General features: G+C 52.9%; 1 protein-coding gene across 1 annotated transcript in view; it reads left to right on the top strand.

The window, feature by feature from the left end:
- Nucleotides 1-16,083, top strand: part of Aldh4a1 (aldehyde dehydrogenase 4 family member A1) — a 24,848-nt gene extending 8,765 nt beyond the window's left edge. The window contains exons 2-15 of the mRNA XM_038333386.2: nt 373-466; nt 555-647; nt 1,613-1,660; nt 2,322-2,477; nt 3,911-4,060; nt 4,140-4,214; nt 5,257-5,444; nt 7,661-7,734; nt 9,107-9,303; nt 9,481-9,528; nt 10,199-10,351; nt 10,888-11,009; nt 11,704-11,822; nt 14,487-16,083. Of these exons, the coding sequence (XP_038189314.1) occupies nt 373-466; nt 555-647; nt 1,613-1,660; nt 2,322-2,477; nt 3,911-4,060; nt 4,140-4,214; nt 5,257-5,444; nt 7,661-7,734; nt 9,107-9,303; nt 9,481-9,528; nt 10,199-10,351; nt 10,888-11,009; nt 11,704-11,822; nt 14,487-14,599 (1,630 nt within the window). The 3' untranslated portion in view covers nt 14,600-16,083. The remainder of the gene's footprint in view (nt 1-372; nt 467-554; nt 648-1,612; nt 1,661-2,321; nt 2,478-3,910; nt 4,061-4,139; nt 4,215-5,256; nt 5,445-7,660; nt 7,735-9,106; nt 9,304-9,480; nt 9,529-10,198; nt 10,352-10,887; nt 11,010-11,703; nt 11,823-14,486) is intronic.
- Nucleotides 16,084-17,447: the final 1,364 nt, after the last annotated feature.

Genomic DNA, 17,447 nt, shown 5'->3' with positions numbered 1-17,447 from the left:
CATCTTCCTGGCTTACACCGAGACACTCAGCTCTCACAGGCTTGCCTGTTCCGTGTCAGAGGAAGCCTGATTCTGTGGTGTGATTTTTAGAAAAGAAGGGACAGTGGCCTCCAACCTATACAGAATTGACTTTAAGTAACTCATTTAGTAGCTTTAGAAACACTCAGAGCAGGCAAGTCATGTAACGAAAGACACACAGTAGTTATGACTTCCAAGGATTAGACTCAAAGCAAAGCCTGCTGTCTCCCCAGACTCTGGATTTGCTTGGATTTCAGCCACGTGGGTCAGCTCAGGACCACCCGTGGAGACAGAGGGACTGGCATGGCGGCTGCTGACTTACCTGGTGTTTTTTTTTCCATGCTTTGTTTCCAGGCTGCGTTGGAAGCACACCTCCTCTCTGAAGGTGGCCAATGAGCCCATCTTAGCGTTCACTCAGGGCAGCCCCGAGCGGGATGCACTGCAGAAGGTAACAGGGTGGGGTGTCCCCAGGGTGTGTGGGGCATGGAGCAAGAGAGACCGAAAGTTCCCATCCACATCTCTGTGCCTCTCCCCAGGCTCTGAAGAACCTGAAAGGCCAGACGGAAGCCATCCCCTGTGTTGTCGGGGATGAGGAGGTGTGGACTTCTGATGTGCAGTACCAGCTGTCTGTAAGTCGTCACCTCCTAGAATTTGAATTCCTAGGATTTCTAAAACTTCTAGTACAAAGGGTACCATGCCCAGCCCACTCATGAGTCATGTCCACAGAAGGATCCTGGGAAGAGTGTGTCTGTCCCTGGCGGTTTCTTCTATGGGTCAGTTGCAAGCTACGGACAGAGAACTGGGTTCAGCCCTGTAGAAACCAGAGTGGACGACAGTAAACCACAGTGAACCGGGAAACTCACAGAGCGTTCAGTTGCAGTGGAGAGGGGTGAAGGGCTTATCTTTTTTTAAAAAATTTTTTTAATTTTCATAATTTTATTTTATGTTCATCTGTGTTTTGTATGTCTATTTGAGGGTGTCCGATCCCCTGGAACTTGAGTTACAGACAGTTGTTAGCTGCCATGTGGGTGCTGGGAACTGAACCCAGGTCCTCTGGAAGAGCAGCCAGTGCTCCTAACCTCTGAGCCATCTCTCCAGCCCCCTTGGGGCTGGCCTTTTTGCCAATGAGTCTATTTAGCTAGAACTCCAAGAGCACCATGTGCTGGATCCAGTTTGACAGAACTACCCTACCTTTCCCTGCATCTTCCCATAGCTTTGTGACTGAGCCCAGGGTACCTGTGGAGGTCAGAGGACAGCTTTGTGGGGTCGGTTTTCTCCTTTTGCCCTTAGGTGGGTACTGGGAACAGAATCAGATCACCAGATCACTAAGCCCGAGTGGCAAGTGCTTTTACCCGCCGTGCTGTCTCATGGGCCTGTTAGAAGGACTTTTAACAGAGGCTGGTGTCAGCTTCTAGGCATGGAGAACCGGGTGGTGGTGGTGGGAGGAGTTGCCATGGCCTAGGGCGGTAGGTGAATGAGCTGGGATTCAGGCATGTGTAACTGAACACGGAGGCTATGCTTCCCCCAGAAGGCAGAGATGTCTGTGGTCTTAGCCTTACTTATGAACCATGATGCTCTCTGCTCTTTCTTCCAGCCCTTCAACCATGGACACAAGGTGGCTAAGTTCTGTTATGCAGACAAGGTGAGTCCCTGGTGACTATGGCTGCCCTGCCCGTTTTGGGTGCACCCCCTACCTCTCTCCCTGGCCCTGGGAGTGTTTGTGTTGAGCCTGCAACCACACCAGTCACATACAGGATAACTTAAGCCAAGTTCTAGCTGTGTTGGTCAGAGTGGGAGCAGCACCGAACGTTCCCTGTAACGTGCCCACTGCTTCAGGGAGACCTGGGGAGGGCTGTTGGGGAGGGAAGGGGGTAGATTCTGTAAGTTTGCACCAGAGCAGTTAGAGACATAGATGGAAACCAGGCAGAGAGTGAGAGAGGGGGGCCCATGGGAGGGGCTGATGGCTGGTGCCACGTGGTCATGAGGGTTGGTGGGGTCTCGGTCACCTGCAGCTACTAGTGTGTCAAGCAGTGATTTTAACAGCAAGGCTGGAGCCCCTTGGATCCCAAGGATGTGGTACCTCCTTAGTTAGACCATGGGAGAAAGGGGGGCAGGGGCTTTCTTTTGTAGCAGCTGAAAGGCCTCAGAATGAGAGCAGGATAGGCTGTCTCTAGAAGTGTGGACAGGACTGGGGGCTTTCTGCTGGTAGGTAGTGTCCTCCCGGTCCTTCTTCTATGCACTGGGACCCTTCCTGTTGGGCAGGTCAGAAGGTAGTCCTTTACCTCTCTCTCCTCTCTCTCCAGGCCTTGCTCAACAAAGCCATCGAGGCTGCCTTGGCTGCCAGGAAAGAGTGGGACCTGAAGCCTGTGGCAGACCGGGCCCAGATCTTCCTGAAGGCGGCAGATATGCTGAGCGGGCCACGAAGGGCTGAGATTCTTGCCAAGACCATGGTGGGACAGGTGAGGATTAACAGGCCCTGTCAGGCTGGCTTACTCCATTTCTGTCACTAGATATCAGCTGAAAAGCCTCCGTGTGCCAGGAGCTGTTGGAGACTTGGAGACGTTCCCAGAAACTTTCCTTGAAGTCGGGGATGTAACATAGGTTACCACGCTAGGCAGGTTGTGCTGAGCCCATGTGTCCTGTCATGGCCTATGACCTCCCCTTTGTTCCTGTCCCCCTACTCTGGGCCAAGCCTTTGTCATTCAGGATCATCAATTGCCCTGCTAGCCTTCCGACATCGCTGTATGGCACTGCCATCTCCAAATGTGTCAGGCTGTAGGCGGAGCCATGCAGGGACTCACGGGGCTTATAAGCTGCAGGTCGGACCCTGCCTCTGGTCTCCCTGCAGCCATCAGAGGGAGCTTTTAAACATCCACGAAGTTGTTCCTGACTCAGGGACCACCTGGGTCTCTCTCCCAGGTTCTCATCCCATAGCTGGGGCCCCTCCACCCATCCTCTGTCTGGTTCCTTTCCTTGCCAGGCTGTTCTGCCCATGATGAAGTCTGGACTCAGCAGGAGTCTGTGGGAAACCCAGGCCTCCTCTAGTTCTGCCCAGTATCCCCTGCCTAGAAGGGACCCTGACCATGTGGTCTGTCTCCATCCTGTCCTCTGGGGCTTCCTGGCATTCCGGGCCCAGAAGGGCCATTCTGTTCTGTTCAGGAGTGTTCTGTCCCTTGTCACTTACAGTCACAGCTCAGGTAGCTGCTGGATGCTAAGTGTATATATTTGCTGCCCCTGCGAGAAGTGTCTTCCTTGAGCTTCATCTTTAAGTTGTCAAAGACGTCTCCTGAGAAATGGAGTCTGAGAAATGGGCTTTTCAGCTGAGCCACATACTGCTAGGAAGGAGCTAGGGAGAAAGGCACGGTTTGGCCTCCTCCAAGAGTTCCCCTAACAGAAGCTAAAACCCCCGCGGCGCGGCGTGTAGAGTTCCACGGGTTCACCTGTCTCCATGGTGAGAGCGCCCTCTGCTGCATAGAGGTGGGATGACAGCTCCCTGCCTTTTCAGTGTTGAGTTTGTGATGTGAGTGAAATTGTCAGGAAGATAGACATGGATGTGTGGGCTGTCACACTGGGGTCTCTTTTTATTTGGATTGAGACTCAAGGAGTTCTAGGTAGCACTTTGTAGGCAAGTCTGAGCCTCCTAGGCGCCACACTCCAACAGTATGCCAAGAATTATGAGCCATGTAGCTCTGCAAGAAGGTCAGGAGGTGTTTTTCTGGTCCGGTGTGCATTAGTCTGTCTGATGGAGGAAGTTTGGATGTCTGAGAACCAGATCCTTTCCCTCCTCAGTCCTGGGGCCAGGCCTGGTCAGCCCACTGAAGGTTTTTGTTCCCTTCGGGGGGCTGGCTCTGGCCTGTCTGCTGTCCTTGAACATAGGCTGCCCTCCTAACAGGGAAAAACTGTGATCCAAGCAGAGATCGATGCTGCAGCAGAGCTCATCGACTTCTTTCGATTCAACGCCAAGTTCGCTGTGGAGCTGGAGGGGGAGCAGCCCATCAGCGTGCCACCCAGCACCAACCACGTGGTGTACCGGGGGCTGGAGGTACTGCAGGGCAGGTAGTGGGGCCACAGGGGCTGCTGAGAGCCTCAGGCTGTGCCTCACCCTCATCCTCTGTCCTCAGGGCTTCGTGGCAGCTATCTCTCCCTTCAACTTCACCGCCATTGGAGGCAACTTGGCGGGTGCACCCGCCTTAATGGTGAGGAGCCGGGGACAAGAGGAGTTAGAGTTAGTCATGCCTCAGACTCAAACCAACACAGCCCCTGCTTTCAGGCATGGGAGAAGCGCAGATGGTAGCAGCAGGGGCTGTGGATAAGCTCTGGGTTCCAGCATAGCCTTGTTTGTTTGGGGGAGACCCCAGGCTGAGGCAGAGTGTTCGCCTCTGTTAAACAGGAGCACTTATGTGTGTTTGGTGGGGTGCATATCACTGGGTTTCAGAGATGGAGGGAGATCTAGACACCAGGGAGGTCCAGGCGAGAGCGAGCCACAGGTCCAGTGACTGCCGATGGTGATGGTGTGTGACAGCCATTGGCACTGGGCTGATGATGTCATTTAACTAAAAAAGCAACGAGAGAAGTGGTCGCCCTTATGCTCTGTGCCAGGTGACACCAGAGATGTACAGTAGGGACCTCCTTGCGAGGCTAGTAAACGGTGGAACAGATAGGAATTTGTTGAGGGAAGGTGTCTGTACCTGTGGGAGTTCCCAGCCTGATATGGGGGATACAGGCCAATCCTCAATAGACTGGGCAGGAGGAGGGCTGGTGTTGACCCAACAGCCTGGACCCCAGGCAGGGTGTCTGTACCCCATGCATGTCTTATGTCCAGGCACAGGGACAGCCTCTTGCATCCTCGGATGGGCCCCTCTGGCGCCTATAATGGATGCTGTATGTGCTCCGACCCAACACACGTGTAAAACGTCTGTACTTGCTCAGCCACACCCAGGCGTGGCCCGGAACACCGAGAACAGCCCTCGCCTGCAGTGAGGGCAGGACTCCGCCCAGGCTTGCAGAGGAAGGGAACCCAGGCTTGAGTCAGAGGCGAAGCCTAGGGCCTCCATGCAGGATCCTCTGGAGACCGTGCAGATAGATATTACCTGGTGGGCTTAGGTGGGGGGGGGAGACATGGGGTGTCATGGTTCCAGGTAGGGGTGACTGTGCTATCAGGTGAGGTGCAGTGGGGTACATGGTTGGTGTGGTTGGTATCCCACTACCTTGTGAGCCACGTTCACACCTTTTCGGCAGGGCAACGTGGTCCTGTGGAAGCCCAGTGACACTGCCATGCTGGCTAGCTATGCCGTCTACCGCATCCTCCGGGAGGCCGGCTTGCCCCCCAACATCATCCAGTTTGTACCAGCTGATGGGCCAACGTTCGGGGACACGATCACCAGCTCGGAACACCTCTGTGGCATCAACTTCACAGGCAGTGTGCCGTAAGTCTGTGCGGGGATAGGGTTGGGCACAGGTATAGGGAAATGGTGCTGCTGTCTGGGACTGTGAACCCAGAGGTCACACATTGGTAATACCTACTTTCTCTCTGCGACTGTCTTCTCTCAATCTAGTTTTGGTTTTTTATCAGTCAAATAACAGTGGGCCCCTAGCTTTTTTGTTTTGTTTTGTTTTGTTTTGGTTTGGTTTTGTTTTTTTCACAACGGGGTTTCTCTGGCTGTCATGGAACTAGTTTTGTAGACCAGGCTGGCTTCGAACTCACTGAGATTCGCCTGCCTCTGCCTCCCAAGGGCTATGATTAAAGGCGTGCGCCTCCACCTCCTGGCGGTGGTCCCTGTCTTGCTGAGTGTTTGAAAGGATAGGAAAGGAGAATGGTGTATGGCTGAGAGCAGCCTTCTACCATAGAGGGCATGAATGGGCGGGCTGAAGACAGGAGATATTGGCCTTGCTTCTTGGAAAAGGGTGAAGGATTTGCTAGGCATAGGTGAGGAGGTGGGGACAGAGTGATAGGAAGGGGAAGGACACCAAGGGGGCCTGAAGGCTAAGCCATGTCCCTTGGGCCTGGAGGGTGGAGTTGGGGGAGGGCTGGACCGTCTGCCTGTCACCAGCTCACTGACTCAGCAGGTGGCTTCCATCCCCTGAAGCACAGGGTTCTGTGCTATGGCTAGAAATAGCTGGAAATAAGTGAATAGTGAAGTCCCCTGCTCGCCATCCCCAGCCCTGCCTTCCTTGGCCCCACCTCTCAGGTTTAGCCTAGTGGCTCCTAGGAGCCTTTGGAATCTACAGAAGTGTCTGGGCTGCATGCTGAAGATGACAGGAGACACAGAAGGTCATAGGGAATGGTGTAAGCACAGCTCTGTCTCAGGCTGGGGCTGCCCATTGAACCTGGGGAGTGACTGGCTTTATTTTCTTGGATTTCTAATAGCGATGGCCCAGCCATATCTAATTGGGACTGTTTTATTTTAGAAATCCATATTGTGTGTGCTCTGGTCCCCCTGGGCCTGTGTGTGTCATGGTGCCATTAGCTAGAGGTAGACAACACTTTGTAGGTACCCAGTCCCACTCTAGACCCTGGGTCTGTGTGTCTTGGGTCTGCCCATTGCTAGCCCTCCTGGCCGTGGCAACTGTACCCCATCCTAGGAACTGGCTGGGGCTGCTCCAGAGGTTGTGGGCTCCAGGGATTGGAATAATGACTATGGACTAGGCAGGGATGTTAGAACCTAGGGCAGAGCAGCGTGGCAAGCTGCTGGCAGTCTGCAGGACTGAGGTGTGGGTGCAAGACCTTCTAGCCTTGGCAGAGAGGACATTGTAGACCAGGATAGACTCTGTCAGATGTACAGGCTTGGGGGAAGTGGAGTCCTGTGTAGATCATTGACCGAGGAGCCTTCTGGGCATCTGGGTAGAGGTGACAGGGACAGCCTGGTGTCCCGTTTTGCGTCTGCAGCTCTTGCTGTGGGGCACCTACAGTGGTTTCTTTGCACCTTCTCTGCCTGGATCGCTGGTGTGGGTGGCAGCTTTGAGGGTTGCTGAGGAGGCCTTTTCCCCAGAGGCCTTCTCTGCCAATGCTCGGGTCTCTGCCTGTTAGCAGGCGGAGTGGGCCTGGCCCCCGTTTGCCACGCTCTGGCAAGCTGCTAGACCGAAGGTAGGAAAGCCGTAAATTACCGTTAGCTACCGTGGCTGGGTGATTAGCATTTTTATTGTTTTGTGGTGTTGAGGTTGGTCACAGTGAAGCCTGGGGAGGAGGTGAAGTTTCTGGGGTGGCAGGTGGGGGCACACAGCCTGAGTTGTTGGGTTGGTTGGTCAGGCCAGGCACTGGGCCAGGATGCCCCTCATAGCCACAGGTTTGTGTATTCCTTCTCAGGCACTGCACTGTGCCCAGCATGCCCCGAAGTTTCGACTCACGCTGCAGTCCATGCACACGGACGGTTCTTGTTCTAGACGAGGTGCAGAATTGAAGGCTTGGAGATATTACGTCACACAGCCCTGTGTCAGAAAGAGCTAACCAGCACTTTCTCTTTTTCACATCTGGGCCTTCTTTGTGCCATCTTGCTCCCTAAGCCCCATCCCAGCTGCCACCACCCACTTAGTTACATCCTGGTACTACGATGACCCCCTCCACACTTCTGGCTCTTCTCTCAAGGCCTTTTAGCCTCTTCCTAGTGAGACATCTTGACACTGACACCCTACTCTTTGGTTCTAGCACCTTCAAACACCTGTGGAAGCAGGTGGCCCAGAATCTGGACCGTTTCCGTACCTTCCCACGCCTGGCCGGTGGTAAGCCCCGCCCCTCACGCTTTCAGGGGCCCTCTCCTGGGCCTTTATGAGCGAGCAGGAGATAAAGTGGAATGGCCAGGATTCTCTTGGGTTGTTGGGGACCCATTTGAAGAGTTCTCTACCTGCCTCTGCAGCTACCCCCTTGGGAGCACGTGTGGCTACAGAACATTTAAACATGCCTGTGTGTGGAACTGAGGGCTGTGTTTCTGTTAGCCATTAGCACACATATGTGGTGTGGGGTGGGGGGTGCTGTGGTGGGTGGCATGGGTCTGAGCAGGGGAGGTAGGAGCCTGGTCTGTGCATGTGTGTATCTCTGTGTAGGGGGACAGGAGGAGGAAATTGGCTGAGAGGACAGCAGGGCCACCTCTCGTTGACAGTGATAACTCCTGAGAAACCATTCCTTGGTCACAAAAGCTTGACACATGTATGAAGCAAAGCCAGTGAGTCCTCTTCTGCAGGGCATTGCAGGGCCTTTAGTACTCCATTTATAGACTTGGAAAGCGTGACTGGCTGTGTGATGTTTCCCAGACTCCCCAGGCCACAGAACCCCGTTTTTGCAAAGCCCGTTTGTAGAACATACTCTGTCTGGGGCACACTTGACAGCAGAAGCTGTGGCTGGTGGTTTAACCTTCTAACCGCTAGTGTGTGGTGGGGCCCATGGCAAGGCCCTTCCTGAGCTGGCTGGCCTCTGATGGTGAGCCTGGGTAGGCTGTAGTATTTGAGTTTCCCAGCCCTAGGCTGGACGGTGGTGGCTCACGCCTTTAATCCCAGCACTCGGGAGGCAGAGGCAGGTGGATCTCTGTGAGTTTGAGGCCAGCCTGGTCTGCAAGAGCTAGTTCCAGGACTGGTTCCAAAGCTACACAGAAAAAAAAAGTTTCCTAGCCTTCATGTCCTCGGTCCTTTCATTATGAGATGAATGGGGGACCCTGCAGGGGAGGGTGTGGGTGGCCCTTTCCTCTGGCACCTGGCAGGGGGTATGTGCCTTTGCCTGCTGTTATCTGTTGTTACTGAGCAGGTAAACTGAGGCTGGACAGTGCTGTACAGTCTGAAGGTCTTCACTAAGGGAATAGGTGGGCTTCCTGAGAGGTTTCAGGAAAGCCTGGGTGGGCTCTTGGGAGCTTGGCTTGCTGTGCTCCTGCCTCATGTTGACCATTTGGTTTTCTCATCTGTGACGGGGAGCAGGTGCCTATGCTCTCTGCTCTCCCGTTCCCCTTCCGGGGAGTGGGGCAGGCCTGGCTCGTGGCCCCCCTTGCTCCTCTCTGTTCTAATTGCTCTCTCTCACTGTCTGGATGCAGGGCTGTGGATTGCTGTGGGTGGTGGCTTGGGCTGCAGCCAGCACCCTCCATTCATGTCCACCCCCTGTGCCCTGTAGAGTGTGGCGGGAAGAATTTCCATTTTGTGCATAGCTCGGCCGATGTGGACAGCGTGGTGAGCGGGACGGTGCGCTCGGCCTTTGAGTACGGTGGTCAGAAGTGCTCAGCCTGCTCGCGCCTCTACGTTCCCCAGTCTCTGTGGCCACAGATCAAAGGGCGGCTGCTGGAGGAGCACAGCAGGATCAAAGTGGGCGATGTGAGTGGCACCTCTGCTGCGCCCAGCAGGTGGCTGATGGGATTGGCTGCAGCTCTCTCTGGCTCTTTGAGGCAGGGTGCCTTCCTTGGGGCTCTGTGCACGTGGGGTGGGCTGTGGGGAAGGGACTCCCTTTGTCTCTGGCCTGCAGGGTCTCATCTGTCCTTCCCTTGTCCCTAGCCTTCAGAGGACTTTGGGACCTTCTTCTCCGCAGTGATTGATGCCAAGGTAGGTAGGGGTGGGGTACAGCACATTCTGGGGGAGGGGTGCTGGGCACAGATGTACGACAGAGAGGGGCAGACTGATCAGTGTGGCTTCTAACCGGGCATGCTCCCTCCACCCCCCGCCTTGAAGAGAGCAGGATCACCCATGGCCAGAAATAGCTCTTGTCTACACACCCTTGAGCCGGGCTCAGCAAGCCCCTAGAGCACATGTGTGTGCACACACTCATGTACACACACAGAGACAGGCCCACATACGTGCACTTAATCACAGCTCTGAAACCATAGTGTAAATGACCATGAAAACACATCTCTAGCCACATGCACCTATCATGTGCTTAAATGTAAACATGTAGCTATATATGCACCTTTCTGTATGGTTTTCTCAGTGTGTTTATATGTAAGGATACCTGTGGCTTTACCACACAGGAGCTTGCGTACACACTATGTAACACTCTTATATACATGCACACGGATCCCACATACATAGCATACATACTCACATGCACACACCATATACATACACACCACACACATGCACTTATATACACACCACACACACATACAATTAGACACAGACACATGCTACAGATACACATAGGCCCTTTAGGTAGAGGTGTTTGGGGGCGAGTGTGAGGGACAGCTGTCTTTGACACCCTCCTGCTCACCTGCCCTAGGCCTTCGCCCGCATCAAGAGGTGGCTGGAACATGCACGCTCCTCTCCCAGCCTCAGTGTCCTGGCGGGGGGCCAGTGCAACGAGTCGGTGGGTTACTATGTGGAGCCGTGCATCATTGAGAGCAAGGACCCACAGGATCCCATCATGAAGGAGGTGATTGCAATGGGCTGTCCTTGGGCGGGCGTCATGCTGGTTTCTAATGCTGTCTGGCTTCATGGATGAGGAGGTATGAGGAGGGGTGGCCTGGCGGGAAGGGCTCACAGCTGGAGTGAACAGACTTGGGTCTTGCGCTCCGGAGCTCAGCCCTGTCCAAGACTCTGTCACTGTCGGTTCTGGCTGTGGCCTGCCACTCCGTTGCCACAGCTACCACAGCCACTGTGGGATTATGGCAGCTTGGGCTCACTGGTTCACTATCTGGCTGTGGCTGATGCCTGAGATGGGGTGGTGGTGCAGGACCAGGGAAAACCCCTGCTTTACTGTCCAGGTGAGGGCATGGCAGGGAGGCTGAAAAGTTCTGACTCTTTTGCCAAATGGTAAGGAAGCCAGGCATGCAGAGACCAGAGGGATCCTGGAGGAATATGCCCATCTCTGCCTGTGCTCAGGGCTGTTGTGTGGTTTGAAGCCTGGGAGGGTGGAGAGGATGACCAGAAGGGGACGTCAGGCGACTAACCCTTTCTCTCCTCTCCCAGGAGATCTTTGGTCCAGTGCTCACAGTGTATGTGTACCCCGATGAGAAGTACAGAGAGACGCTGCAGCTGGTCGACAGCACCACCAGCTATGGCCTCACGGGGGCAGTGTTCTCCCAGGATAAGTAAGTGGCCTCTGCCGAGAGCAGTGCTAGCTAGCATGCTGTCATTCCCACCTCCTGGACACAGTTCCTGCTAACCCCTCTGCACTCTCCCCAGGACTCTCAGTTTAGACTGATAGGCAGGCAGCCCCACACAGGGCGCACAGCAGGCTGACTTGTTAGAAACAGATATCGGGAGCCCCGGGTGGCCACTGTCTGAATCTCTAGGGACAGACCTGGGAGCTCATGATCGGCCTGTTGGGGCCCCACTGAGCTAGGTGACTGCCCTGCCCCGTGCTGCGGAGACTTGCCACAGTGGAGGCAGATCTAATCTGGGTCCTGCCACCCTAACCCCAACTCTTTGCATTTTCCTTCCTCCTTTGCCCTGCTAGCAACTGTGTCTGCCTCCGAGAGAGCAGTAGTGGGACTGGAGCCCAAGAGGAAGCATGGGGTGTGGCTGTTAGCTAAGTTTCCATGAATGGCCGTGTTAGACTGGGACTCCCATTTCCGTTGCCCCACAGCTATAGCCTGATCTGATCCCCTGTGCTCTCCACCCAGGCCTCCCATTGGCCCCAGGGGAGGAGCTGAGCCTGGGAGACTAACTTGCCCAGGGCTCACCCTAGCAGCTGGAGTGTCCTGTTCCTGCCATGGCTGCTTGCTTAGCTGGGAAGCCAGACCTGGGGCTGGCAGCCCCTATGATCACTGTCCTGTCTCCTAGGGCAATTGTCCAGGAGGCTACAAGGATGCTGAGGAATGCTGCTGGCAACTTCTACATCAACGACAAGTCTACTGGGTCCGTGGTGGGCCAGCAGCCCTTTGGGGGTGCCCGGGCCTCCGGTGAGTGAGTGGGAGGCGGATCCTGGTCAGAAGGCTGTGACTAGGAACAGAGCAGCCCACTGTGCGGTGTATGAATGTTCAAATGCAATCATTTCAGGGGCTTTCAAAGCTAGGAGGCCATTCTTCTATTGTACAGGGGAGGAAGCTGAGGCATGGGGGAGGGCTGTGAATGCTAGCTTCAGTGCCCACGCTTTTACCACCAGGCTCAAGGTCACCCGAGTCCAGTACTCTCTAGGTCGTAGATGCAGAATCTCTGGACAGGTAGTGAATTGCCAGGGGCTACTATGCCCTCGTGGCAGCCAGGGTCAGAACACATGTTAATAAGGGATAGATGTTTCTACCCATGTAACCAGCAGGTAGCATTTAAGGCAGTCTGTCTCTTCAAGTGTGTGTGTGTGTGTGTGTGTGTGTGTGTGTGTGTGTGTGTGTGTGAGAGAGAGAGAGAGAGAGAGAGAGAGAGAGAGACAGACAGAGAGAGACAGAGAGAGACAGACAGACAGAGAGAGACAGACAGAGAGAGAGAGAGAGACAGAGACAGACAGACAGACATACAGACTAAAACCATTCAAAGGCTTTTCTTCTAGGTCTTTGAAATATGTGGCTTAATTGTTACCCATATTCACCCTATGGTACAGAATGTAGTTCCCCAAGAGTTATTCCTGACTTTAACTCATTGTCCCCCAATTCCCAGCTTCTAGTAATTGCTGTTATTGCCAGCTTCTGGGAGGTCAGCTCTGTTAGGTCCCGTGAGAGCACGCCATTCTCATCTTTCTGAGCCTGGCTTATTTCATCCAGGATAATGGTTCCTAGCTCCCTTTTCATGACTGAATAACATTCCATGATGTGTAGGGGCCGTAATTTTTCAGCCACCCATGTGTCAATGGGTCCTTTGGTTGTTCCCTTTTCTTGGCAGCTGTGAGCAGAGAAGTGAAGGCTGGTGAACAGATGTCTCTTTAGCTTGCTGCTTTAATTTCCTTTTCTGGAAAAATACCCGGGAGGGATTGTTGAAGGGTTTTTTGAGGGGGTATGGTACACAGGTATAGTCTTAGCTGCCTTTGAACCAGCTTCGTAGACTAGGTTGACCTTGAACTCACAGAAATCTACTTGCCTCTGCCTGCAGAGTGCTGGGAATAAAGGCATACACCACTGCCCGGCTGATTGTTGTAGTTTTTAAAGAGCGATTTCTAAACCATTTCATAATCTTGTACTAACTTCCTTTCCTATGTGTAGGGCTTCCCTTTCCTCTACATCATCCTTAGCACGTGCGTGTGTGTGTGTGTGTGTGTGTGAGAGAGAGAGAGAGAGAGAGAGAGAGAGAGAGAGAGAGAGAGATTAGTTTCTTTGTTGATTTTCTTTCTGGATCATCTTCCCTTTGCTGGAAGTGGAGTATTTAGTTTCTGCCATTGCTTGGAGTCTCCTTCTCCCTTTGTGTCTATTACTATTTGCTTTCTGTGTTTTGGTGTTCTGATACTGGTGGCCTACGTATTTACAGCTGCCCTTCTCTGTCCCAGGCTTTCTCGTTTATACCCCCTCCCTCACCCCTCCCCCTCCAGCTTTAGCTGTTTAGCGTTTATCTGCGGCGAGCTACTTCTGTGTCTTTAGAACCCTTTATATCTTCTTCCTGTGTCCTCAGGGGTGAAGTGAGTTTCTTGTAAGCCACATATAATTGGGTCTTGTTTATTTATTTACTTAAAAATAAATAAACTTTTTTGGCTGGGTAAGATGGAACATGCCTTTGATGCCAGCTCTTGGAAGACAAAGGCAGGTGGATCTCCTTGAGTTCAAGGCTATCCTGGTCTATATAGAGAATTCCAGGCCAGCCAAGACTGCATAGTGAGACCCTGTCTCAAAAAACTTTGGCCTGGAATGTGCTATGAAGACCAGACTGGTCTTGAACTCACAGAGATCCACTTGCCTCTGCTTCCCAAATGCTTGGATTAAAGGCATATACCACCAAACCTGGCCCAGCATCTTTTTTTTTAAGATAACAAAAAAATTCTATGGATGTGTATGAGTAACAGGCCATGTATATGTAGGTACATAGAAATCCAGATGATGGTGTCAGATCCCCAGGAGCTGGAGTTACTAGAGGTTGTGAGCTGCTTTGTGTAGATGCTGGGAACCAAACTCTGGTCCTCTAGAAGACCAGAAAGCCCTCTGTCCAGCCTGGGCCTTCTTTTTAAAATCCATTCACTCACTATGACTTTTAATTGCAGAATTTAACCCATTTACATTTAAAGTGATTGCTGATAGGTAATGTTTACTTCATTCTTTCTTTCTCTTACCAACTTCCTTTATGATCAAGTGATTCACTCAGATATTGTGTTTTAGTTCCTGTCTTAGGCTGTCCACCTCTCCTTTTCTAAAGAGCAGCTTGGCCGGGCACTGTTATTTTTGGTTGGTGTTTTATCTCTTTGGTATTGTGAGCCTCAGCCTCTCAGCTGCCCTCTGGCTATGCACACTTGGCTTCTGGCCATGCACGTTTGGCCCTGGTGTGCTCAACCAGCTCTGAGACTGTGCATGTGTTTAGTTTCTCCTTCTCTAAGCTTCTCAGTGGGGTGCATTGTAGATGGACCATCATTCACCCCTGTGCTGCCCCATTCACTCTGTCAGCCCGTGTGCTCACCACCTGCCAAGAGCCAGTGTGCCTTCTCTTTTCCACAGGAACCAATGACAAACCAGGAGGCCCCCACTACATCCTGCGCTGGACATCGCCTCAGGTCATCAAGGAAACTCATGCGCCCCTGGGGGACTGGCGATACTCCTACATGCAGTGAGCTCTGCTCATCACCTGTACCGTCCACCTGTCTGTCCATCCAGATGACTGACATCTCTGCACTGACCCCCCGCTCCCCACCAGCTCCTCCTGGACTCTTTGCAGTTGAACTTGACCTGGTCCTGGCCTTTGGGCTGCATACTGTCCCCTCCTTATTTGGTGTCAGGTGCCCAGGCTTTGGCTTTGGGTTATACTGGGGAGAAAGAACCAGTTCACCCAGAAATCTCATCTTCTACAGAACACCCTGGTGCCTGGCAGGCTCTCCACCTGTCTGTTCTCTCTCCTCATCCCAGGCCTGGTGGCTCGGAGACTCTCGGGACAGGGAGACACTCTCGGGACCCTCTGGGGAAAGGACATAGCTTTGGTGCCCTGCATCCTCATCACTCAGACTCCTGACTTTGGCCTTGGCTCTTCCACATATCCCGTGAGATAGGACCTCAGTCAGGAGGCTACAGGGGTGCCAGCTGGCTTTGCCCCTTGGTCTGCTAGATCCTCCTGCAGGCACTTATGCCCAGCCATATGCCTTAGATCCATGTGCCTTCCTCTAGGTCGCCTGGGTGTCCCTGAGCCCTCATCCCTCCTGGCCATCTGCTGGGAGTGTGATCATCTGGGAAACAAACCTTGAGGTGGGCCTCCACTTTGTGCTCTTGTCAGAGCAGCCAGCCCAGGGGTGGCTAGGGTGAGTTTCTACTTGGGTCCTGGATGATGTTGTTTTTAGTAGCTTGAGAGCATGGAGAGTTCCCCTTCAAGGACATTTACGAGGGGCCACTCCAGGTCACCACAATCTACACTCAGGGGCAGGTACCAGTACCAGGCCAGCTCTGAGCTCTGCTTCCTTTCAGGGTCTTTGCTGTCTCCCAGGGAGCAGGGCTGGGCTGCAGTGGTCCCAGTTCTGCTGGCTCTATATGGAGAGATGGTGGGGCACACTTACTGCCACCCAGGAAAGCACCAGCTACCACGTCAAAGTTGTGGTGGCCGTGGAGGGAGGTGAGGGGCTGGCTAGCTTCTCTTTCCAAATCTAGAGTATTGCCAGTGTCTGGTCATACGGTGCATTCGACGACCTTGGTGGGCTGAGTGGGCTCTGAGGCTGGGGAGTCCCTGCTAGTGGAAGTCGTGACTCTGGAGCCTGATCTGAGCTCTGGGTTTAGATCATGGCTTTCTCTCTCCCACCAATGTGATTGTCAAAACATTATGCAAATTCCCCAACCTTCCATCTCTCCAGCACTACAATGGCGATGATTCCCCTTGTACACAGATGATCAAGTGAGCTAATCCATGTGGATTCTGGACAGCGTAAGACAAATGATCAGACATGTTACCTGTTTGCACGTTGTTCTACCACCGCCTCTGTGTGCTGTGGTGGTTCATTTTGTGTGTCAGTTTTGCTGGGCCACAGTCCCCAGAGACCTGGTCAGCCATTGTCAAAGTTTCTGTGAAGGTATTTGAATGAGAGTAAGATTTAAATAAGTGGGCTTTTAAATTTTTTATTTTGTGTGTTTGTATGTACACATGTGTACTGGTTGCCCACAGAGGCCAGAAGGGGAGGATTAAAACAGTTGGGGCTGGTGTTGCAGGCATTTGTGAGCTGTGCAGTGTGGATGCTCAGATCCAAACTAAGGCAGTGAGCACTCTAACCAATGAGCCATCTTTCCAGCCACAGCGTGTTTGTTTTGAGACATGGTCTTGCTGTGTAACCCGGATTGACCTCAAATCCGGACGCCTCATCCTCCCAAGGGCTGGGTTTTGTGTGTCTCTATGCCTGACTTTAGGAAACACAGCAGATTTTTTTTTTCATAATGTGAATGGACCTTGAATGATCAGTTGAATATTAAAATACAACAGTGGATGAGCTCGCCCAGGTGGGGAATTTGCCAGCAGACTGCTCTCTAGAGACAGTTCTTCCCTGGCCTTCCCACCCTCCCTCCATCTGACTCCTCCTACCATCTTCCTCCCTTTCCCTTTCTGCACCCCATGGAGTCTGTGTCCCTGCAGAACCTTGGCTAATACACACATCAAGGACTCTGTGTGTCTCTGTACTCTCAATTCCACTAGCAAGTACCTATTTTACAGATGGGGAAACTGAGGCAGAGCTGACAGAGTACTTCTTGGCTGTCTTAGGGTTTCTATTGCTGTGAAGAGACACCATGACCACAGAAACTCTTATAAAAAAGAACATTTAGTGGTGGCTCACTTACAGTTTCAGAGATTCAGTCTGTTATCATCATGGTGGGACATGGTGGTATGCAGGCAGACATGGGGCTGGAGAAGGAGCTAAGAGGCCTATATCTTGCAGGCAACAGGAAGTGGTCTGTCTCACTGGGAGTAACTTGAGCATAGGATACCTCAAAGCCCACCCCACAGTGACACAATTCCTCCAATAAGGCCACACCTCCTAGTAGTGCCACTCCCTTTGGGGACCATTTTCTTTCAAACCACCACACCAGGAGGGTGGTATTTCTGGGATGTGAGCCTAGATATGTCTCTGCTGTACTCCCACGTCCACACCTGGTGATGTGCGTCCACACCGGGTGATGTGCCTCCTTGGGGAGACCTGCTCCACTAGTCCTTGGAGCCACCACTGATTCCTGCTGGAAGAAGGAGCCAATGATGGTCCCTGTCCATGTCCAAAGCTCTGGGCTCAAGCTAATTGGTCACAGTAGTTTCCTTCTAGGTGGTAGCAACATGGATGCCCTGGCTATGACTCACAGAAGGGAAGGATGGCATTTATAACTCCATTTATGTTTTTGAGTGAATGGTGCCTATCACTCCAGGGCATACCGAGTAGCTTTTACAGTTCTGAAGATAAGCCCTGGACTCTGGCACCTGACAGGCAAGCACTCTACCACTGA

Source organism: Arvicola amphibius, chromosome 6 (assembly GCF_903992535.2).
Source record: "Arvicola amphibius chromosome 6, mArvAmp1.2, whole genome shotgun sequence".
In the NCBI taxonomy this organism is placed as follows: domain Eukaryota; kingdom Metazoa; phylum Chordata; class Mammalia; order Rodentia; family Cricetidae; genus Arvicola; species Arvicola amphibius.
This window is presented reverse-complemented; position numbering and strand designations above follow the sequence as displayed.